Here is a 21,978-nt window from a genome sequence, read left to right as displayed (position 1 = left end):
AACCTTGATATCTTTTTTACGGAGCCACTCCTTGGTTTTCCCGGCCATGTTGGAAGACCCAGCCACGACCCATCTTCAATGCTCTGACTGAGGGAAAGAGGTTGTTTCCCGAAATCTCACAATACATGGCCGCGGTCATCCTCTCCTTAATACAGTGCAGTCGTCCTGTCCCATGTGCAGAAAAACACCCCCAAAGCATGATGCTACCATCCCCATGCTTCACAGTAGGGACGGTGTTCTTGGGATGGAACTCATCATTCGTCTTCCTCCAATGTGATCTGATTCAGGATAATACTGTGGAGGCGGACTAACAGGTCTTTGAGGGTCAGAATTCCAGCTGATAGGCGGGTGTTCAAATACTTATTTGCAGCTGTATCACAATCCTTTTTAAAAAAATCATACATTGTGATTTCTGTATTTTTCTTTCTAGATGATCTCTCTCACAGTGGACAGGCACCTACGATGAAAATTTCAGACCCCTCTATGATTTCTAAGGTGGGAGAACTTGCAATATAGCAGCGTGTTCACTTATTTTCTTCACTGTAAATAAATGACAAGTTAGTAAATATTCATATGTTATTTATTGTAATCCATACTGTAAAAATGCTTCAAACTGCTTAATGGATGCATTACAAAAGACATTTTTAATCAAATATCATTATATGAGTAGTGGCAAAAAAAAGACAAAAATGTAATTGAAATGGTAATAACAAATGTTTTCACGTTTTACTTGCATTACTTAATTTTACTTGTAGTACTTACTCATGGATTACGTACGTATATATACTTGCTCAAATAATGGCTTTCGCGCCACCAGACCATCCCATAATTAATCACCCATACATTTGCAATACAGTATAAACTATCATTCATACTTTAACTTAGCATTTTGGAGCAAAAATATAATCACGTTATACAGTAATATGTCATATTAAAGTGCATTTATGAACAATAGACAGCTGGTACTCAGCGAACTTAAGTAAATAAATGCCACTATTTGACAAAAAGTGCTTTTATGTGCTTCGTGTGTATATATATGTAAATACTATTTCCTCGAACACTGGCCCCCACTTTACCAGAAACCCAATTAATCACTCATAACTCAAATACCGCTCGAACTTCCCTCACAAAATGATATTTATTACGAAATGAAGATGTGCAAATGCAAGCGGCTACCATATTTGGAAATCTGTGTTCTATTGTGTATTCTCCAAGCGTACGAGCGCGTCGCTAAATCTGGTGATAAGTGCATTTCTGCCTAAAATAAATTCAAGTAAACAGAAATATATTTAGACACACATGCACACATATCTTTGTAAGACACAGTGCATGAGAATTTTTAAAATTATATTAAGAGAGTGCTAAATTAATGTAGTGCTTTTTTTAATATTTTTTTAATGACTTTCCAGTCACATTTTTTTTGGTTGTTTGTTCTGTTAAGACAATCATCCAAATGCTCTTCAGGCGTCAAATCACTGATAACGGAGGTAGCTGATAAGGAGTTTTGGTATCTGGAGTTGAACTACGACCTTCAGCGCCCTGGTGCCCAGCTTCTGTCGCACTGCCAACCGGCAGAGTTGCTGCAGGCTCATGGGAACGGCTGGAAGAAAGACCAGCGACTTAAATACAATAACCATTATGCGTTAAATCACGTTTGCTATTATAAAATCAGAATCTACTCTGAAATGATCCTCGGGCGCCAACGTATGGCCACGTTGCGCTACTGCACGGTTTCTGATGCTTATAAAGCGGAGTCGTACCCTCGTGGGAGCGCAGGCACGTTGCGGCCGGAGAGCCCGGCGTGGCGTAGTCCACGGGTTTCTTGTTGTGTTTGTCCCGCGCGTAAATGTTGGCACCGAAGTCCACGAGGGTCTCGATCATTTCCGCGTGCGCGTTCTTTGCGGCGTGGTGCAGCGCCGTCTGGTGCAGCCGGGCGGCGTTCACTTTGGCGCCTGCACGGAAGAGGGCCCAATATTAGAAGAGTCGGATTAAAGGCTACAGAATTCCATATTGATATTATTTTCCTAAATATCATCTCTTGAAGCCCAAGTGTCATCTCTATAAACATTCTAAAATAGATATTGTGATGAAAAATACATAAAAATAAATATGAGCGGAGAGCGCATCATCCATGCGCAAAGTTGCGGAAGACTCACTCAACATCCAAGTGGCCGCCATATTGGCTGCATCTTCTGTCCGTGACGTCACCCCGGACATTCGCCACTGAAAACACTCTGAGCCACCTGAGATGAATACACACCCCTTCTGACACGGAAGCGCTTTTCAAAGAACATCGAGTGAAGTGACCAGGGCAATATTAGCATATCGTTTCGAGCCATATTTAGATCGTATGCGGATCACGGCCAAACCACCTCCCCGCGACGGTGATAAAAACAACGCCGCCTGTGAGCAACGACGACGCCGCGGTCAAACCGCCTCCCTGTCCGATCCACCTCCACGCGGCGGTAATAAAAACAACGCTGTGGCCGAACCGCCTCACCGTCGAATCCACTTCCGCGGCGGAGATGAGCCACCGCGGCCCAGCACTGCGACAAGCCACCCCAGCCGAAGCCCTGTCGACAAGGTCGGCGGCGATCCAGAAGGCGTGCGCGGGGCGTCCTTCAGCGGCTGCTGCACGGAAGCCTCCCGATGCGCACGTCGACACATTTAGCACCCCTGACTTTCGGATTACGTCCCCCGGAAAACTCTTTATTTTTTTTAGTAGCCGTGTACCCACCTACCTGTCATTTGGAACCCATGAAGCTCTCGTCCTTTGCACCCGTGCAATCCAATTTTCGCAACGAACCAGGTCTCTTAGAAGTTTATGAAGGGTAAATGCATCCTCCCGAGTGTTGGAGCAATATCCAGCAATACAACGAGACGGCATTTTGGATAACGGGAAGGAACAACGAGCTACCTTCCAGCGGGTAAAACTAGTATAGACATACAAGACCGCTTCAGCGTACTACTGCCACCAATGTTACTTCCTGCTTCTTCTCGAAAACAAATCCCTCGAGAGGATTTTCATGCCAGGAGTTACAAAAAGCCACATACATATCGCTATCATCTTTTGTGTTGAAAAAACGGATGGGTTCATACCAGCTGCCGTTTTTTCATGAATAACATACATGCATTTCTACTATTTCCTTTATGGCTGGGTGGGTAAAGTATCCCATGTGACACTCACCAGCATTTAGAAGTTCTTTCACACAGCACGTGTGTCGGTTAGCGCAGGCTACGTGCAGCGGGGTCCCGTAATAAAGGTCGTACGCCTCCAGACAAGCACCCTCAGCGATCAGGAGCTTCACGCAGTCCGAGTTGCCTGCAAGTAGAATTGTATTCGACGTTATGGGAGGATTGGAGGTCTACAGAAGCAGACATTACACTCTGTGATTAATTCAGGCCAAAATTGTGCGGTTACAGTCCAGCGGAAGCACTTGCCGCCCATGCAGGCCTCGTGGAGGGGTGAGGCAGTGCGAGAGGTGAGGGCGGGGTTGGCCTTGGCGCCTCGCTCCAGCAGAAGCCTCACACACTCCAAACTGCCCACTGAGCAGGCCTCGCACAGCGGGGTGCTGCCATCCACATTCCTCGCATCCACCTAAAATCAACCAGGGGACGTAAGAACAGAGAGGTACGAACTTTATACCGACTTCACCGTGACTTGCGGTCACCTGTGCCCCGGCGTCCAGAAGCAACCGGGCGCACTGCGCCTGTCCGCGCAGGCAGGCCTCGTGCAAGGGCGTGATGGAGTCCACCGCCACGATGTTGACGGACGCTCCGCACTGGATGAGGTGCTGCAGGTGGGAAGCCTGGCCGAGCGACGCCGCCTTGTGGACCTCGGTTCTCTCGGACCAGCAGCCTGCAGGGTACAGGTTTTAAGCAATGGATGAAAGAGAGGCTGGTTGGAGCCTGAACAATTGATGAAAAATACACTTTTGTATGTTGTAATACATTTTTCACCTTGGAATAGTACTCATATCTCAAAAAATGACATCGCCTTGAAATCAATTTTTTATGAAAATTATAGTTTTTCTTGAAACTTTTAAGTTTTTGTGATGAGTGTCTGGTGACATCATCTGTGGACTGAGCTTAGCACGTTAGCTTCTCCTTGTCACATCCTACCGATATTCCACAGAACCGTGCACAAAACTGCAATGCACGCTTGTACTCACTGATATCTCCGAAGTAATATGGTGTGATGTTTTCCAAGTCCATTCTCTGACGCGGTCAATGACAACACACGCCGAAATGGGACGCACGATGTTTATAAACAACACACGCTTGCGCAATGTTTACACAGGGAAATTCTTCTTCGGTGGTTTTATGGTAGCCGCCAATTTCAGCAGATTAGCGTCCCCTGTCTGTTGGCATAAACAATGCAAGTTCACGGGTGGTAATGTTATTCCGTATAAAAAAACATATCTGCATTGGTCATCAGAAATAAGTGAAATACTATGTGTATTTAATATGTACTTCACTTGAGCATTCCTTTTCTGACGGTATTTTTATGCGGAGAACACACGGAACTATTTGGAAGCAATACCACGGCACCGTAATAGGTGGCAGCAGTGAGTAAAAATAAACTCAAGTGTTTGAACCGCCACTGATCGAACAAAAGACTGGATCGCGCATACACCTCGAGTGCTAGGTCGATTGGGTGAAGCCAGTTGGCCGCCATCTTGGTACTCCCAAAACGTGTGCAGGACATTCTTTGCATGTATCATTATTTTTTTTTTTACTCAAAGTTAGGCATGTTGAATGAAAACTGGTCGTGTGAACTTGACATTTTTTCAGTGGTAAGCCAAAAAAGGCTCAGTGCAAAGGAAAGCCATACTACACCGTGGATTTCGTGACATGTTAACTTTTCCCAAAATACGCTGTGAATCACTATCGTCATAACGTAGCAAAAAAAAACTAAGCATGTTTTTTCATAAAAAACATTACATTTTAAGTCAATCAGTTGGATATATTTTTGGAAATAAGTACTCGCAATGGAAAAATACATGCTGAACTGAATTGTTCATTTATTGTCTCTGCGATGTCCTATTTCAGACAGAAAATTCAAACTTGTTTCCTTGCATTTGAAAATCAAATTCAATATGAAGAGTTCTATCTTATGAAATTCATCAATAAAAATTCACAGAAAATGTGTTTTGTTGCTTATCCAATGGTGAAGTTTGGGAAAATATTTACATCGCTTTTTTTTTCTGTGAAAAAATGTCGCTTATAAATGTGAAGCAGAGATTGAACAACAACAACCGTAAACAAAACTTTGTTCAAGAGAATTAAGATAATCAGAAAATAAAAAATCCTTTACAAACAAACTTTAATAGTGTCAAAGTAGATCTTTCTTACCTGTGGAATGTTTTCTTACAGCCACGAAACTGGTGATGAACGCACAGGTCGGCGTGGTTGTTTTGGGAATATCAAGATGGCGGATGGCGACTTCAGTTTTGGTGGCCAATGAGCCATCCAGTCTTTTTTTTTTTTTTTTTTTTTAAGATCAGTGGATCCGGCAGTTTGAGGAAGAAGAAGAAGAGGACGAAAACGTCAACAAGACAAAAAAAAAAAAGGCTTCCGTGTTGAATTGTGTTCTGAATCGGTTATGGTTCGCATATGTTGCGTAGTCGGCTGCAGCAACAAGTCGCACGACAGCTGCGGTAGGAAACTCGACAACGGGTCGAGATTTTTCACCTTCCCCACTTGGAAGAAAAGCCATGGGCCGCAGATGAGGGAGATCTCCGGGAGGCGACGGTCGGCTTGGGTCGCCGCCGTCCGACGCGAAGACATCACGTTTGACAAGATAACCCCGTTCATGTTCGTCTGCTGTCGACATTTCCATCAAGGTAAATACTGTACACTAGTCGTTGTTTTTTAGAACCTTGAAAAAACAGTTAAACTTGGTTTTATATTTTTCATACACTGATTGCATTTAATTTCCCGAAGCGACTGTAACATTATGCACTTGAACATTAACACTGTGATTAAATACGTAATGATTTATGTCAAATATTACACATTTAATTAACTGAGATAAACATGTTTAAATGTTTGACAAATATTTAAAAATTATTGAACGCATTTCAACATTTATCGACGTGAACAACAGACGATCATTATAGACTATTTCCGACCACGTGACGACATCCGGGGCACGTGGCCATGTTGGATGGGTTCACTCTGTTTTTGCATACAGACAGGAGTTACACAAATGTTCGTACGACGGTAAAAAGTGGCGCATGATGGCTAAAAAGACTTTTGAAAGTTATCGGGGCTCATTAGATGTTGTTTCAAGAAACCGTTACGACAAGAAGTGTGCTTTGAGCGACAATATTGACCCATATGCCTTGGAGAAACACAAATGGAGCACACAAATGTGGGCGTTAGGTTAGATTAGTGCCCCGTTCAATGCAATTTAAATATGTACCGTGTGATTACAGTCAGCATTATGTTAAATTATGTTGATTATACCAACGAAAGAGGTGTAATTATTATTTTCATTTTTGCTACAGAGAGAGAGAGCGATCCTAAAGAATACTTCTCCTTCACAGAGCTTATTTCTTAGATGACATTTTTTGAGAATAAAAATCACAATGCTGATATTCACTTCCAGCAAAAAGGAAGTCAACAGAACTAAATGAATATCCATCTATCGATCAAGTTGCAATGTAAAGACAAACGTTTCGAAGCCACTAAATAAATACTATCCAGTGAGTAGCGTGTACTAGCATGTTATGACTAATTTTAAACTGCAGAACCAAGTGCTCAATTCTGATTTCATGTTAACAAGAAAGTTCGGATTAGAAATGGTGACTCTCCCCCCCCGCTTCCCCCAAAATCGCCCGATCTCTTGATAATTTTTTCTTTCTTCCCACAAGTCATGAACAAATGTTAACTGTTGACATTTTTAAATCAAATCCGCACAGATTGAAGCATTCAGATCGGTATTCAGACCGGAACAAGCGCCTCGCCATGCCGAAGATGCGACGTACGGCCTACATCGCGGCCTTCAAGCTGAAGGCGATCGACCTGGCAATGGAAAAGGGCAATCGATCCGCTGCGCACGAGCTTGGAGTTAACGAATCTATGATACGACGTTGGAGGAAACAGCGTGGAGCGCTTTCTCGCTGCAAGAAGACGACAAAGGCCTTCAGAGGCAAGAAGTGCACGTGGCCTGAATTAGTGCGGTTTTCACTTTCAAAACATTTTTATTGTGTTGAATTTCTTCCACATTTGTGTGTAATATACAGTGAAGAAAATGAGTATTTGAACACCCTGCTATATTGCAAGTTCTCCCACTTGGAAATCGTGGAGGGGTCTGAAATTTTCATTGTGGGTGCATGTCCACTGTGAGAGAGATCATCTAAAAAGAAAAATCCAGAAATCACAATGTATGATTTATCTGTGTGATACAGCTGCAAATAAGTATTTGAACACCTGTCTATCAGCTAGAATCCTGACCCTCAAAGACCTGTTCGTCCGCTGGGACCACCATTTCCAAGGTGACTGTTGGTAGTACACAAAGACGTCATGGTTTGAAATCACGCGTGGCACGGAAGGTTCCCCTGCTTAAAACCAGCACATGTCAAGGCCCGTGTGAAGTTTGCCAATGACCGTTTGGATGACACAGAGGAGTCATGGGAGAAAGTTTTGTGGTCAGATGAGACCAAAATGGAATATTATGGTCATAATTCCACAAACCGTATTTGGAGGAAGACAGATGATGACTTCCATCCCAAGAACACCGTCCCTACTGTGAAGCATGGGGATGGTAGCATCATGCTTTGGGGGTGTTTTTCTGTACATGGGACAAGACGACTTCACTGGATTAAGGGGAGGATGACCGCGGCCATGTCTTGTGAGATTTTGGGGAACTTTCCCTCCCTTATTTGCAGCTGTATCACACAAATCATAAAAAAAAAAAAAAATGATACATTGTGATTCTTTTTAGATGATCTCTCTCACAGTGGACATGCACCTACGACGAAAATTCCAGACCCCTCCGTGATTTCTAAGTGCGAGATCTTGCACTACAGCAGGGTGTTCAAATACTTATTTTCTTCACTGTATATAGCTCCTAAATTAAGTTCAGTTTTTCTTTTAATTTAGTGTGTGCATCATAAAATTCCAATGCGTCTAGTTTTTTACAGTTTTAGAGGGGTCGGGAAAGTTGCCTCGTGACAAAAATGAGCAAAATTGTTCACGGTCACTGGCTCGCTAACCCTCGTGCTGGAAGACACTACAAAATCAACCACCCACAAAAATTTTAAAAAATATTCTCGTTTAAATGAAATAATAGTCAGTGTTATTGCAATGATGTCAAGCTTGCACTGATCTTCACACAATATGGCAGATTTTTAACTACATGGAAGAGGCCCAGTTCCAATCTGAAGACATCCGCTTACATGTATGCTTCGAGAACTATTCTGTCACGTGAGAGCAAGAACAAAAAATTAATCGTGTCACAAGAACCCTGCACTGTAAATCCTATTTGATTGTGTTTTGAAATATAAGTCGAAAATGTGACGTGCTCGTTCGATCGCAGGGAGGCCGGCGTATGAGATGATGGAGAACGACCCGGACTGGGCGCCGACCCTGCACGTGGGCCACGCGGAGAATGAAAACCGCGACGGGCCGCGATCGGCGAAAGGGAAGACGTTGGCTCTACGGAGCAAGCGGGTGCAGGAGGGGCAAGGGTCAACTGGCGAAGATCTGGATCCGTGCAAGGAAGCGCTCGCGTGGAATGTCAAACAGGCAGAGGATCCTGATGACGTCGGGGAATGGGAGGTAAAACCAACGGGGCAAATGGAATGCGGCGGAGTGGGCTGCGGAATTGGACCCGAGGAAGTCAAGCAAGAAGAGGCGCTCTTCCAAGTGGTCAAACATGAAGAGGGCCAGATGGAGTGCGAATTCTGCGTCCAGAGGTCTGCGGAAGTCAGCCGCCTGGTGGAGGAGAACCGACGGCTCAGGCGAGAGCTCGACGCCTTCAAGATGCCGGACGGCTTCTTCGAGGACGACGACGACAAAGTGGAATATTACACCGGGATGCCGAACGTGGGATCGTTCATGAACTTTTTCTGTTTTTTGTTGCCTCTCATGCCAGCCGAGGAGAACAGACTCAGTCCTTTCCAAGTCCTCCTGCTGACTTTCATGCGCCTCCGGCTGGATTTGCCCGCCCGGCACCTCGCCCACATTTTTAGCATCTCCACAGACACGGTCAACGCGACGTTTCAGGACACAGTTTCGTTCTTGTACACAAAGCTGAGGATGTCCATCACGTGGCCCGACAGAAATATTCTACAAAGTTCGATGCCCCAACAGTTTGTCGAGGCGTTTGGACGCAAAGCCGTTGCCATCGTTGACTGTTTGAAAGTGTCGGCTTATAAATCGTCGCGTCACAAAGATCGCTGGGCCGATGATGACGTTAAGTATTTAATTGCCGTCACGCCAAGTGGATTCGTTGGGTTCGTATCAAAAGGGTGCGATGGATTCACAGTTGCCAAAAACATGCTGGAGAAAAGCGGCTTCCTAAATAAGTTGTTGCCAGGTGACGTCGTGTTGGGCATCGGTTTTGACGGCGACCAAAGCGGCGGCTTGTTTTGCGCCGAGGTGGACGTGCCGGCGTTCGGCCATGGCGGCTGTCATCTCGTCGAGAGGAACTTGGGCGAGAAGGCGCACCTGGTAGAGCACATTGAAAGGGTCCTCGGAAATATCCGACGCAATTATAAATTATTAAATGCCGCCGTGCCCTTGGATGCGACGCCGCCATGTGACCGTGAAGAAGGCACATTTTTGGATAAGGTTGTCACCGTCTGCTACGCGTTGGAGAACCTTTGTCCAACTGCAGTTTAATGAAGATTAGCCGAAGTAAAACGGAGTAGATGTGCATGAATGAGAGGGGCGGAGGGGGAAGAGTGAAGCTCCAGGGAGAAAAGATGGCGAGGGTGGACGACTTCAAATACTTGGGGTCAACCATGCGGAGCAACGGTGAGTGTGGTAATGAAGTGAAGAAACGGGTACAAGCGGGGTGGGACAGTTGGCGGAAGGAAGGTGTCTGGTGTTCTATGTGACAGAAGAGTCTCCGCAAGGATGAAGAACAAAGTCTATAAAAATGTGGTGAGGCCGGCCATGATGTACGGATTAGAGGCGGTGGCTCTGAGGAAACAACAGGAAGCAGAACTGGAGGTGGCAGAAATGAAGATGTTGAGGTTCTCGCTCGGAGTGAGCAGGTTGGATAGGATTAGAAACGACCTCAGGGACAGCCAAAGTTGGATGTTTTAGAGACAAGGTTTGAGAGAGCAGACTTGGATGGTTTGGACGTGTTCAGAGGCGAAAGAGTGACTATGTCGGTAGAAGGGTGCTGCCAGGCAAAAGAGCGAGAGGAAGACCAAAGAGAAGGTTTATGGATGTGGTGAGGGAGGACATGAAGACTGAGGGTGTTAGAGAGGAAGATGCACGAGATGGGCTTCGATGGAAAAAGATGACACGTTGTGGCGCTCCCTAACGGGACAAGCCGAAAGGGAAAAAAAAGATGTTTAACATTGTTCTTTTGTTCCTTTACATAAATAAAATCAGAAAACAAATGTCATTCATGTCGTTTCATTTTAATGATAACGTTGTGGATTAGGATGACGTTAAAAATAAATGGCCGCTTAACACAAACAATATGAAATCATTAAATTCAGCTTTTTTGCATTTCCATAATAATAAATGCTACGCAATACAGGTAAACTACGAGGTCGTAGTAACCGTAGCATGTTCCGAGTGTCTTCTTGCACTCACCTTCCAAGATCTTTTGCGAAAAATGCTTTGCCCGCTTCCATGCAGTTTCTATTAACTCTTTGATGTAGCCAGCACACGTCAGATGAGGAGGCCCAATCAAACATGGCCACCGTCGTCCCGTCGCTATTGAAAAAAAAAACTCAAAACTCATCAGATGTCGTCGGCGAACGCCCGCAGGTGGAGAGTTAAGTACTTGTGGGTTTCTGTTATTCACAGTTGCTCTCGTTCCTCGTACTGTACCTTACAAATAGCGGTAGAATGTACACTTGTATAATAAATCAAACATTTATGGAACTATAGAGACGCGGGGCGAACACAGAACTGGAGATAGTTTTGGATGCGACGGGATGTGTCCAGCAAACCTACGCCCACCGAGGCCGCGGGACCCAGAACCCTCCTGATGGTGATCCGACAGAGCTGCTGCAGGCCGAGAGGGTTTCCTGTCGTGCGACACGCGTATTGATGGATGGTCGCTTTCACGAAGTAGCAGAGTACAGACGGGCGGCGCCGACCCACTTTCGTAAAACCTGAGACAGGCGTGCGACGCCGACGCGGGCGCGGAGTAGTCGCCGGGCTTGAGTCCCTGGTTGTCGACGGAGTGCGCGTTGGCGCCGAAGTCCATCAGCAGCTCGATCACGTCCGGCGTGTCGAGTCGGGCTGCGTGGTGCAAGGCGGTCTCGTGGAACTTGCTTGAATTCACGTCGGCACCTGCAGGGAGTTCGGACGAGAACCCGTCCAAGGAAAATACGGTTTGTGAATAAACACGCTAGTATCTCAAATCGTCGTCTGACTTGATAAGCTGACCTGCGAGCAGAAGCTCCCTGACGCAGTCCAAATGCGCTTTAGCGCACGCGATGTGCAGGGGTGGGCCGAAGTGGACGTCGTACGCCTCCAGCTGTGCGCCGCTGGCGATCAGCAGCCTCACGATCTCCGCATTTCCTGAGGAGGGAAGCGAGCGTTCTACGAAATGCGCCGTGACCGGGCGGCGTGCCGCGTCTTGCCTTGGATGCAGGCCTCGTGGAGGGGGGAGGCGGTCAAAGCAGTGAGTGACGGGTTGACTTTGGCGCCGTACCGAAGGAGCAGCTTGACGCACTCCAGGCTTCCGGAAGTGCAGGCGTTGCAGAGGGGGGTGCTGCCATGGATCGTGCGCACGTCCACCTGGGAGAAAAAACACCGCCGTCTATTTTTTTCAAAGTGGAGAATTTCGAGTCTCTTTAAACTAAGGCGGCGCGGTGGCCTCACACTTCTGAGGACCCGGGTTCGATCTCTGTGTGGAGTCTGCATGTTCTCCCAGTGTCTGTGTGGGTTTCCTCCCACATCCCAAAAACGCGCAACATTGATTGCAATCTCTAAATTGCCCCGAGGTGTGATTGTGAGTGCGGCTGTTTGTTGTTTGTTTCAATGTGCCCTGCGATTGGCTGGCGACCAGTTCAGGGTGTACCCCCCCCTCCTGCCCGTTGGCACCTGGGATAGGCTCCAGCACTCCTGCGACCCTCGTGAGGATAAGCGTCTAAGAAAATGGATGGATGATGACTATTGACTTTTTTTTCTGAAATATACAACTGTGAGGAGACATTTGATCTCAAACAAATGGGCATCTTTCATGAATATATACTTCAAAAATCACCTTAAATATGGCTTTTCTTGAAAACTCTACTCTCAAGACTTACAATTTTTTTCCTCCCAGAATGTATTTTATCACACCAAAGTATTCGTTTTTAATGGCTTTCGTAAGAATATTCAACATTAAATATACTTTACAGTGTTTATATATATATATATATCTTATTTGAGAATATATATTAGTTGTATTCTTTTAAATTTGTTCTTATGGAAGTAAATATGTGATTTTTTTTCAATGTTAACAAATTCGCCATATAAAAAAAAAAAAAAATTCCAACAATATTTCCAGTCTCCTGAGATTTAACTGGCTGCAATTTGCTTTTAAATCACAATATGTATTTTATAACATAAAATTTTCAGTGGCCTTTTTGATTCAATTCCCGGTGGCCCATATTAACTTCCATACTTTGACTCAACAATATTTTTTTCAATGTCGGTGTCCGTGTGTGTGTTTCCCTACAAAATATTCCAGTCGTGATATGACAGCGACTCGAATGCTTGGCCCCAACCTGGGCTCCAGCTTCCAGGAGCAGCCGGACGCAGTGCGGGTGCCCTTGCAGGGAAGCCTCGTGGAGCGGCGTGATGTTGTCCACGGTCACGATGTTGACCGACGGCTCGCTCTCGATCAACCGGATCAACTGCAAAGCTCTGCCTTGAGATGCGGCCTCGTGGAGGGCGGTCCGGTCCGCCCACAAACCTTGTTTGAAAGTTCACAAATAGCGAAAGTCGCCGAATATTTGAAATCTTTGGCGTGACAGACAACTGTCAAAAGTGTTTTCTAGGTTACACTGAGCATTTCTGAACAATATAAGTCGAGTTCACACAGTGAAACGGTTACACTTGTTTAGAACAACTTTAAATATGATTAAGAAAAATGAACCTAAATCGTGGTAAGATGATCGTCTCGCCGGTGTCACGGCCATGTTGTTTTCCAATGTGCGACGCAATTGTAGCCGGGTAGCGCGTGGAATTGTGGGAGTTGTAGTCTTATACGGGACCGTGTAAAGTGAGAACCTGTTTGGGTTTCCAGTTGATTAATCAAATACAGTAAATGTAATACAATATCTATTTAGTTCAATTATAGTTTTTTAAATCACGAATAAAGTCAAAGTCAAGCCAGTGGCATGTTGCATTTTGGGAGTTGTAGTTGAACACGTAAGAGGCTAAAAATTAGCCCCCAAAAGTATTTACATCAACTGACATTCAGTATACACCATTATGATGCAGTATTCCTCTAATTTTGGTGTTTACCATCACTGACAAGTACACAAACAATCCAAGATATTTAGAGCTTTTCTTTCTTTTTTTAACTTTGCAGTACAGAAATCACCGGAGCCCAAGGTGCTCTCTTTGTCGTTTCAAATAGATGTCGCGTCACAGGGCTCGCAATCCAAAATACTGCCACAGTACACATTTGGTCCATCTTGAGCAGTTTTTAACCTCACTTTGCACAAAACATTATGACATTTTCTTACAAGCAGTTGAGAACTCGTCACAGTCCAGGCAATTTTATGATTTATGGTAAAGATTGTGGCTGCAGTGGGGGTGAGGAGTACAAAAACACCCCCGAAAGACAATGTTGACATTTTAAACAACCACATCAACCTAAAGAGGGGAAAAAAAAAAAAAAAATACCTGAACACCTTCAAATACAATTTAAGACAGTGTCATTCCACCCCCCCCTGCCTACAAACACAGAAAACCATGGATTGGATTTTAATTTGGCATCTTTGGACTCTGCATTGGGTTTTTTTTCATCAAACTATATTGTTTTTTCTTTTAATAACCACCGGTAAGTGTGTCAGCCATTGGAGAGCGATTTAAAACGGAAACAAATTAAAGCTCCCTGCCTGAACCGAATCCAGCAATACTATTTCAGAACTCTAGATGATCAACTTCCCACAAGACTGCCACATAAACCAGGGACATGTACAATCTTTTTTTTTTTTTTTTTTGAGTAGTTATTCTTTCTATATAAGGTGATATTTCAGTTTTGGGCAGCGTTTGTGACGACGACGACGAGTGCTTTGGCGACGGCGGCGTCTACTCGGCGGCGTCGCCGTAGATGTCTTTCTTCCCGCGCTCCATCTCGGCAAAGTCAAAGTCTGAGCCCGTCATCCTCCGGTAGATGTTCTTGATGTCGTCGCAGGTGGTCTCGAAGTGGGTGGTGGCATCGTACGAACGGGAGATGAAAATCTACACGGGGAGAACAGAGGACAGATTATTATTTTTTAAATTCTGAACTATTGAAGGCAACTCACAGATTTTTCTTTAGTTTCAGGAATTCACATACTGTAATTCCAGGCCAACAGAGCGCACCTGGTTGTAACCCTCACCCAGTACATTTGTAAAAGAAAATATCATTTGCCACATACATACTCTGCAGCTGTGTAAAAGCCGCAAGTACCCACATTGAAACAAGATATTTACAAAGAAAGACGGTACACAGACAGTTTAACACTAGCGGCGCCACACTAACACTAATGCTAGCACCGCGCTAACGAGGCCAGTAAAAATCACTGAGACACGGCAGTAATACACTAGCGCAGCGCTAACAGGGCCAGACCGGTAAAAGTCACTTCCTCGGCACATGTATTCCACCCGTCTCACTCTTAGCTTTTCCGCTAGTGCTGCTGCAATAACACTAACGCTATTGCCAGCGCCGCACTAACGGGGCCGGTTAAAAAAAAAAAATTAACACAGACATGGCAGTAATACCCTAGCGCAGCGCTAACAAGGCTGGACCGGTACAAGTCACTTACTCGGCAATTATATTCCACCAGTCTCACTCTTACCTTTTCCGCTAGAGTGCCCCCTTGCGGCCGTTAGAAAAAATGCTCAAATTAACCGCATGGTTGAAAGCGTGTGAAAAAAGAACCGGATTATAGGACAGAAATTACGCTACTTGTGACATTTGACTCCATTTGAGCAACCACAGCCAAGCACACAAATGGCAAAGTTCCAAAATGACAAATTTTCATGAAACCATTTAAAAAAAACTGGAAAAAAACCCTTTCCAATATTTGCCAGGTGATCTTATTTTGAGTATAAACAAAGTCAATATGAGACCACTTCTGTTGTTATTCTCGGGCACAGGTGTCAAACTCGAGGCCCGGGGGGCCAGATCTGGCTCCCTGCATAATTTTATGGGGCCTGCGGAGGCAAATCATGTGCATCAGCTTCTGTGATTTGACTTCCTCGGCACATCTATTCCACCGGTCTCACTCGTACCTTGTGCGGTCGAGTGCCCCCTTGCGGCCGTGAGAAAAAATGCACAAATTAGCCGCATCACCGCATAAACCGCAGCGTTGAAAGCGTGTGAAAAAAGTTGTGGCTTAAAGGCCAGTAATTACAGTAAATGTATCAAAAACAGCACGTGTACCTGGCTTTCAGTGCCGTCGTCGTTGGGGGTAAACTGGTCACTGATGCTGACAAACTTCTGCTCGATGGGCTCCAGCAGGTCCAGGGCGGGCTTGATCTCTGTCTCGGGTTTGTCCGTTTCCACGGTGGTGCTGGCGATGGCGATGTATTTGCCCTGCGCCGCCACGTTGTGAGCGAAGGAGATCATACAAACGTAGATGTCTGGAAACAGAGAGAAAATCGAGGTTCACGGCAGTCGCTTACCTTCAAATGGATCTTTCTCTCGTGTGTTCAGTTGCGTTAAGTACACACCGTGCTTCCTGTTAAGCTGGTTCTGGGGGATGATGATCTGGCAAGAATTGATGTCGCCTGTGTTGCAGATGGGGTGACTCAAGATGCAGATGGCCCTGATCACCTGGCCCACTTTGGAGGTGCGCTCCATGATGTAGCTGGGGTCGCAAATCAGCTGCTTGCACCTGGCGATCTGCGGGACAAACACATACCGGTAATCATGAAGCAGGAAGTTCAGCGCAATATTTGTTAAAAAAAAAAAAAAAAAAAATGCTTACCTCCCCCTCGGACTTGACTCCAACCACCTTTCCGTTCTCCATCACGATCTCCTCGATGGGCTTGTTTAACATGTAAGTCCCCCCGTAGATGGCGCTCAGTCTGAAAAAGGGCAACAATTCAGAACGGTTTTCTTGTTTTCCTCCATCCATCCACATTTAGACAGTCAATGAAATCCATCTTAGACATTTCGGCTTTCCAACGCTCGTCCCCCGTCCACCATTTTGTCTGGCTAATGCTTGTCCGTGTTTGCGCGCCGGGAGTATCTTTGCATTTTTCGCCCTCCTTTTTAGACATTATTGCCCCAAAGAAGAAAGCTGTGTCTTTTAGCAATGCTTCTGCAGCCAAAAGAAAATCCATTACCATGAAAACGAAGCTCAAGATCATAAAAAGATTGGAGAAAGGAGACACCCCAACACCACCGAGGATTCAGTCGGTCGTCCGTGGTGACAATTATTAAGGACAAAGCCCGTATTTTAGCGCATGTGAAGGGTTCCGTTCCTATGTCGGATCCAGTTATCACAAAACAAGATTCTGTGATACTTGTCGAGATGGAGAGAATTGAGGACCAGGTTCCTTCGCCCTTCTTCTCCTTCAACCTCTCAGCAGTAATGCTAAGTACATCATCTTGTTTATTTCAATGTATTTATTTTATACAAAGTATTTTGATCTAAATTCTGACTTTAATGGCGGAATCCGACTTAAGTCGGAATTCGAGCTAAGTCGCTACTGTAGGAACAGATCTCAGTCGTAGAATGAGGACTGCCTGTATTTGCAGTCAAGACATTTATAGATGTTTTCCCCCTCATTCACCAAAACAAAAATAAATTCACCTGTTTGATGTTAATGTGCTCAAGCCCAAGCCGTGTCCAAAATAAAAATTAAAAAACAGCATCTATAAAAAATTACAATAGCCTACCCCCCTTTGGGAGCGGTACGGGTAATATTTACTAACGGATAAATGCACAATTTGTGGCACGGTTTGTTCCATATCCTCCATGAATACCAGGAATCATTGGAGACAGTTTTCCAAATATAATTCCAAACAAAGACAAAAGCATATTGGCATATTGGAAACAGCGCATGTGACTAAAATGTGTCCAGATAGCCACTTCTAAAACTTTTGGAGCATCCCAGTGTGACGGTCTGAGCGCTCCCCCGTGCTGAAAAGTCTCCTTGATGAATGCGCATGACTTACTAACAGGGGAAGTCCGGGTACGTAGCAGAGGGTTACTGGGAAATCGCACGGTCTCATAGTTCCCCTTCTACAAAGAGGGAGCTAACATATGTTATAACCTAACGTTAAAACAAAAGTTGATAAAAAGATATACACATATATGTATGTTCGTTGTGTCTTCGTCCTTCTGAGACGTCCATAGCGAACACGAACACTCAGTGACAAGCTGTCGAATGGCACATGTCGAACCGTGGATGGGGATGTTTCAGACTGGCCGGAAGTTCACAAAATATAGACGCATGCGCATTAATCACAAAACGACTTTTCAGCACCAGGAGCGTTCAGACCGTCACACCGGCAAGGGAATTATCACACCTTGGTCGAGGCTATCTGTTGATAGTGACCAAGAATCTTTATGCCACGGGCTGAAAATCATCAAGAGGTGTCGTCGCGTTCCAATCGATTATGCCCTGGCAACGCGATCTTTGTTCAATTGCATCGGTTATCGGATTCATCTCATAATCTCTGAGAATCCGAAGGCTCTCCTACCTGGCAAAGCCTTGTGGCAGCTCTCCCAAGCCATACAGGGGGTAGAGGTACGGGCTCTTGCCATACCTGGCGAGGGACTCACTGTAAAGCTTTATCCTGTTTATGGTGTCGATGCAGGGCTGAGTCAGGTATCTAAACAGAATAAAATTGTAAGCATTATCATAAAAAAAAAAAAAAAAAAAGAATACATTCATACAGTCACAATTCAAATTAGGGCTATTTGTTACAAATGAATACAAATTGTTACACAACTTGTATGATTTCAAAAATCTGTCACCAGCATTGAAGCAGACACGAGCTATGATTTTAAGTACCGAAATTTCTCAAAAATAACTTTTTCCCAAAATATTTTCAAAAAGTTAATATAATGCGCTCTATTTAGGTATGGATGAAAATTTTTTAAAAAATACAATCACATTGTATAGCCGAATACAGGTACATAGAGTGGTTAATGATTGCTGTACAGAAAAACAATACAAGTGCAAACCTAACAAAATATAAATACAGATCATTCCTAATATTTTGAGCATATGGGTAGCAGCAAATTGGTGGTGTGTATTGTACATTGGTAGAAGGGTTTTCCTGATTTTTGTACAGAAAAACAATACAACTACAAACCTAACAAAATATAAATTCAGATAATTCCTAATATTTTGAGCACAATGGGTAGCAGCAAATTGGTGGTGCGTATTGTACATTGGTTGAAGGGTTTTCCTGATATTTTTTTTTTTGGTCAACTTTGGGGGTGCGCATTATACTTCAGGGCGGATTCTACTCGAGAAATTACGGTACATGTACAGAGAGATTACTGACTCATCTGTGCGGTAAAGAGCGAGAGAGTGCCCAGTGAAGTCGATGACTTCCTTGCCCAAGCCGAACTTGTCAAAAATAGCTTTCATGGTCGTCTTCTGGGGGTCGACGCCTTCCATGGTTTTGGGGTCGTTTTCGTCAAAGTTGGCGATGAAGCCCAGGAATTTCTTGAAGCGCCGTTTCTCAAACATGCCCATCAGACCTTGACAGATTCACACAGACGGTTTAGGTATGAACACGTATTTATCGTTCCGAGGTGACTTACTCGACGTCAGGGCCTCGGTCTCCGTGGAGGGGACTTTGTAAATTTTGCCACCCTTGTACACGAAGCTGCCCTCGATCACCTTGAAATCCAGGTAACGGGTCACCTGGGTGATCAGCAGCATGCGGACCAGTTGACCTGAGCAAAAACGATCGGGCTATATTCTTACAATGTCAAATACGTCGTTACTCAAAAGCGCAGGCATACCGTTGGCCATCAGGAATTTGGGGACAAGGTCCACGTTCCAATCTCGACCTTTTCCCATGGACTCGGGAGGTTTGTCGGGAAGGTTGAAACGCGCGTAGAGCTGAAAAGGAAAGGGAACCAAAAGTACACCATGGGTGGTGGTGGTGGTTGTGATGATGCACTTGGACTAGACAGCACCTGCTTTACAAAACTTCAACAATGATGCACCTTAGACAAATTCATAAAAGTTGTCGTTAATCAATTCAATCTGTTATCTGTGGTGTCTGCTAATTATTAAAAAAAAAAAAACATACATCGTCCAAAGGCGTGATGGAGGCACTCTCAGCTCCGTAGTAAGAGTTGCGATCCATGTGCAGCACCTTCTTCCCCTTCACAGACATGATTCCGGACAAGATGCATTCCTGCCGTAAGAGAGTACAAAATTGAACTTGAGGTTAACATCCACGCACCACAGTAGAGTTCTTTTGAAATGACAAAATTACTAAGAAACCTCAGCACGACAATTTATGGCAGATCTTGAACATTACGCACTGCTATTTCAAAACTAACTTTGAAAAAAAAAGTGTTCCATGGTCTAAGTTACACCCAACATAATTTTCCTTCAAGGAGAAATGAATTATGAATCACAACATTGAGTTTCCCCTCCCTCAGGCCACGACAGTACCTTTAGTGGAAAAATCAGGAGGGGAGTAAAAGTTTATCTTCACGTTAGACCAATAAACGGGGCGGCAGGCCGCCTCTCTAAAACAAAATCACATGACGCCAAGAAACTTTTGATCTGTGACCTTTGTCAAGTAGCTTATAATTTACTTGAGTTATGTCATTCACTTGCATTGCATCCCTGAAAAAAAACCCAGCCAAACCTGATGGGTTGTAGTGAGAGGAAGCACTGCACGCTTTCACTTCCTTTCCGTGTTTTGTTGAACGCTTCGGAAGGCTAAACTGACTAACAGACTGTTTCCTGACACCTAAGAGAAAGCAGCAATTTTCATTTTTTTTCCTTGAGTGCCGTTTCAAATGATATCTTAAGAAGTTTATTTTTTCCCCTAGATAATACAATGTGTTAGCTAATGTCTGTAACAATCAGATCTTTTGTTTCAGACAAACTACAATCTGTGCAATTGAGACATTTGCGACATGCGGCTACAAATATGAGCATTGCAATTGGTTCTTATAGAAATCGTCTACAGAAATAATTCAGAATTCACTGGAAACTGCTGCTTTGAAACAGAACGCCGTCCCCCTCGAACAGGATCATCACGGGACCTGCCCGATGTCATGTGCCAGCCATTAACAGTCGACCGCGAAACCAGGCGATCATACTTTAATCGTGGGCCGAATACATGTCCTAAAAAACAGCAGCTATGTGGGCCTTTGTGCTATTTTAAAAACCAAACTTCAGCCTGCTGTACAGATGAATAGTTACTACATTTAACAAATTTTTTCATCAATCATCTGATAAATCAGATATCTGAATTTTTCACACACGCATTACTTCATCAATCAGCCAATAAATCGGTTATCTGGATTCCCCCCCCCCTTCCAAACACTAATTCAATCAGCAACATCATAAAAAAAAAAAAAAACGTATTAGTTGAGTCCTAATAAACACCCACAATATAGTCCATCTAGGAAAGTTTAACTTGACCACCCAAATGTAATATTTAAGTCATTCAAAGGCAATTTCAACTTGAAATTTTACATACCTGCTTCCTCTGAAGTATACTGCTCAAATGGTGACTTTGCATTAAGATGGTCAATAAATTAGAAAGCAAGTAAATACTAACGTTTAAACCAATTTGGACGAAATGTCAACAGAAAAATATACACTCAATATATGCTTTATTTATTCGAGCCCACGTCATTTCACTTATCTGGTTTCTCGAGTGCTGCTGAAATAGTGACCACACATTAAGATTTAACCTGCTACTGCAGTTATCTGCAATTATATTGGTGCCATTCAACATTTGGGAAGAACTCTCGGGGGGAAAATATCTGGAAAAACACAAGTTTAAGTGGAAATGTAGATGTCATCGGTCGTAGCTTTTTTTAAATGAGATAGGCTAATGTTAGCACACGAATAATCTTCGATTAATCTTCTCTCAACTAAGTGGCCTGCCAGTTTTAGCATTAGACTGCCAACTAACCGGTTGGGTCGCCGCACTTTCGACTCCTGAAAGCCTTTCAACAGCGGCTTGAATTAAATTCCACACATTATTGGGGCGTTCTTGTTTGTGGATATTGGTAGCGGTTAAATTAGCAAGGTTTTCGTGCTATGCGGCTGCGATAGTTACTTAGCGCTAGCCACTGCTAATTAGGCCCAGTTAGCCTTTGACAGCTAACCTCGCGGTTAACAGGTTGCAAAGCGCTTCCGAAGCGAACTCGTTGGAGGATCTCCTCACCGTCAGCCCGGTGCCGAGGACGATAACGTCGTATTCGTCATTCATTTCGAATGTGCCTTTGGATCGTGGGTGGCGGAGCTCCTCGACCGGGAAAGAAGAAAATGGAGATCCTGTGGCGCTGAAGTGGTGAGGGGCCGGGCTCAGGGCTGGGGCTCGGGCGGCGTCAGGCGACTCCGGGGTGGGGCTGGCGCACGTCAATCACTCGGTGACAGCAACTTAGCAAAGTTAGCACACTGGCA

General features: G+C 44.5%; 4 protein-coding genes across 4 annotated transcripts; 1 reads left to right on the top strand and 3 right to left on the bottom strand.

Moving 5' to 3' along the window:
- Positions 1-611: 611 nt before the first annotated feature.
- Positions 612-5,438, bottom strand: LOC133493394 (ankyrin repeat and SOCS box protein 13-like). Its single transcript, XM_061806711.1, has 7 exons — positions 5,356-5,438; positions 4,173-4,361; positions 3,672-3,859; positions 3,442-3,598; positions 3,188-3,322; positions 1,761-1,952; positions 612-1,600 (listed from the first exon to the last, which is right to left on the bottom strand). The coding sequence occupies exons 2-7, from the start codon at positions 4,213-4,215 to the stop codon at positions 1,473-1,475; spliced, it is 843 nt and encodes a 280-aa protein (XP_061662695.1). The 5' UTR covers positions 4,216-4,361; positions 5,356-5,438; the 3' UTR covers positions 612-1,472.
- An 80-nt stretch (positions 5,439-5,518) lies between these two features.
- On the top strand, positions 5,519-10,533 carry LOC133493307 (uncharacterized). Its single transcript, XM_061806566.1, has 3 exons — positions 5,519-5,846; positions 6,927-7,156; positions 8,546-10,533. The coding sequence occupies exons 2-3, from the start codon at positions 6,973-6,975 to the stop codon at positions 9,850-9,852; spliced, it is 1,491 nt and encodes a 496-aa protein (XP_061662550.1). The 5' UTR covers positions 5,519-5,846; positions 6,927-6,972; the 3' UTR covers positions 9,853-10,533.
- Positions 10,534-10,636: 103 nt separating this feature from the next.
- asb13a.1 (ankyrin repeat and SOCS box containing 13a, tandem duplicate 1) lies at positions 10,637-13,541 on the bottom strand. Its single transcript, XM_061806575.1, has 6 exons — positions 13,286-13,541; positions 12,915-13,102; positions 11,784-11,940; positions 11,587-11,721; positions 11,299-11,490; positions 10,637-11,222 (listed from the first exon to the last, which is right to left on the bottom strand). The coding sequence occupies exons 1-6, from the start codon at positions 13,326-13,328 to the stop codon at positions 11,077-11,079; spliced, it is 861 nt and encodes a 286-aa protein (XP_061662559.1). The 5' UTR covers positions 13,329-13,541; the 3' UTR covers positions 10,637-11,076.
- A 144-nt stretch (positions 13,542-13,685) lies between these two features.
- gdi2 (GDP dissociation inhibitor 2) lies at positions 13,686-21,872 on the bottom strand. Its single transcript, XM_061806567.1, has 10 exons — positions 21,740-21,872; positions 19,631-19,738; positions 19,338-19,437; positions 19,134-19,268; positions 18,872-19,070; positions 18,059-18,190; positions 16,335-16,434; positions 16,078-16,249; positions 15,788-15,987; positions 13,686-14,601 (listed from the first exon to the last, which is right to left on the bottom strand). Exons 1-10 carry the CDS (start codon positions 21,782-21,784, stop codon positions 14,449-14,451), a joined length of 1,344 nt encoding a protein of 447 aa, XP_061662551.1. The 5' UTR covers positions 21,785-21,872; the 3' UTR covers positions 13,686-14,448.
- Between the last annotated feature and the right edge of the window lie 106 nt (positions 21,873-21,978).

This window comes from Syngnathoides biaculeatus, chromosome 20 (genome assembly GCF_019802595.1).
Source record: "Syngnathoides biaculeatus isolate LvHL_M chromosome 20, ASM1980259v1, whole genome shotgun sequence".
NCBI classification, from domain to species: Eukaryota; Metazoa; Chordata; class Actinopteri; order Syngnathiformes; family Syngnathidae; genus Syngnathoides; species Syngnathoides biaculeatus.
The sequence above is the reverse complement of the archived record's forward strand: the minus strand, read 5'-3'. Positions and strand labels throughout refer to the sequence as shown.

Excerpts from the sequence above, each read along its gene's own strand:
- LOC133493394 (XM_061806711.1), bottom strand. The coding sequence starts at position 4,215 with ATGGACTTGGAAAACATCACACCATATTACTTCGGAGATATCA. Across the intron at positions 3,860-4,172 it reads ATATTACTTCGGAGATATCA|GCTGCTGGTCCGAGAGAACC; the intron begins GTGAGTACAAGC and ends TGTACCCTGCAG. Across the intron at positions 3,323-3,441 it reads CCACGAGGCCTGCATGGGCG|GCAACTCGGACTGCGTGAAG; the intron begins GCAAGTGCTTCC and ends TTCTACTTGCAG.
- LOC133493307 (XM_061806566.1), top strand. The coding sequence starts at position 6,973 with ATGCCGAAGATGCGACGTACGGCCTACATCGCGGCCTTCAAGCTGAAG. Across the intron at positions 7,157-8,545 it reads GACGACAAAGGCCTTCAGAG|GGAGGCCGGCGTATGAGATG; the intron begins GCAAGAAGTGCA and ends GTTCGATCGCAG.
- asb13a.1 (XM_061806575.1), bottom strand. The coding sequence starts at position 13,328 with ATGGCCGTGACACCGGCGAGACGATCATCTTACCACGATTTAG. Across the intron at positions 11,491-11,586 it reads CAGGGAGCTTCTGCTCGCAG|GTGCCGACGTGAATTCAAGC; the intron begins GTCAGCTTATCA and ends AACTCCCTGCAG. Across the intron at positions 11,223-11,298 it reads CTGTCTCAGGTTTTACGAAA|GAAACCCTCTCGGCCTGCAG; the intron begins GTGGGTCGGCGC and ends GTCGCACGACAG.
- gdi2 (XM_061806567.1), bottom strand. The coding sequence starts at position 21,784 with ATGAATGACGAATACGACGTTATCGTCCTCGGCACCGGGCTGACG. Across the intron at positions 18,191-18,871 it reads GCTCTTTACCGCACAGATGA|ATACCTGACTCAGCCCTGCA; the intron begins GTCAGTAATCTC and ends TATTCTGTTTAG. Across the intron at positions 16,435-18,058 it reads CTGCCACAAGGCTTTGCCAG|ACTGAGCGCCATCTACGGGG; the intron begins GTAGGAGAGCCT and ends GCCCTTTTTCAG.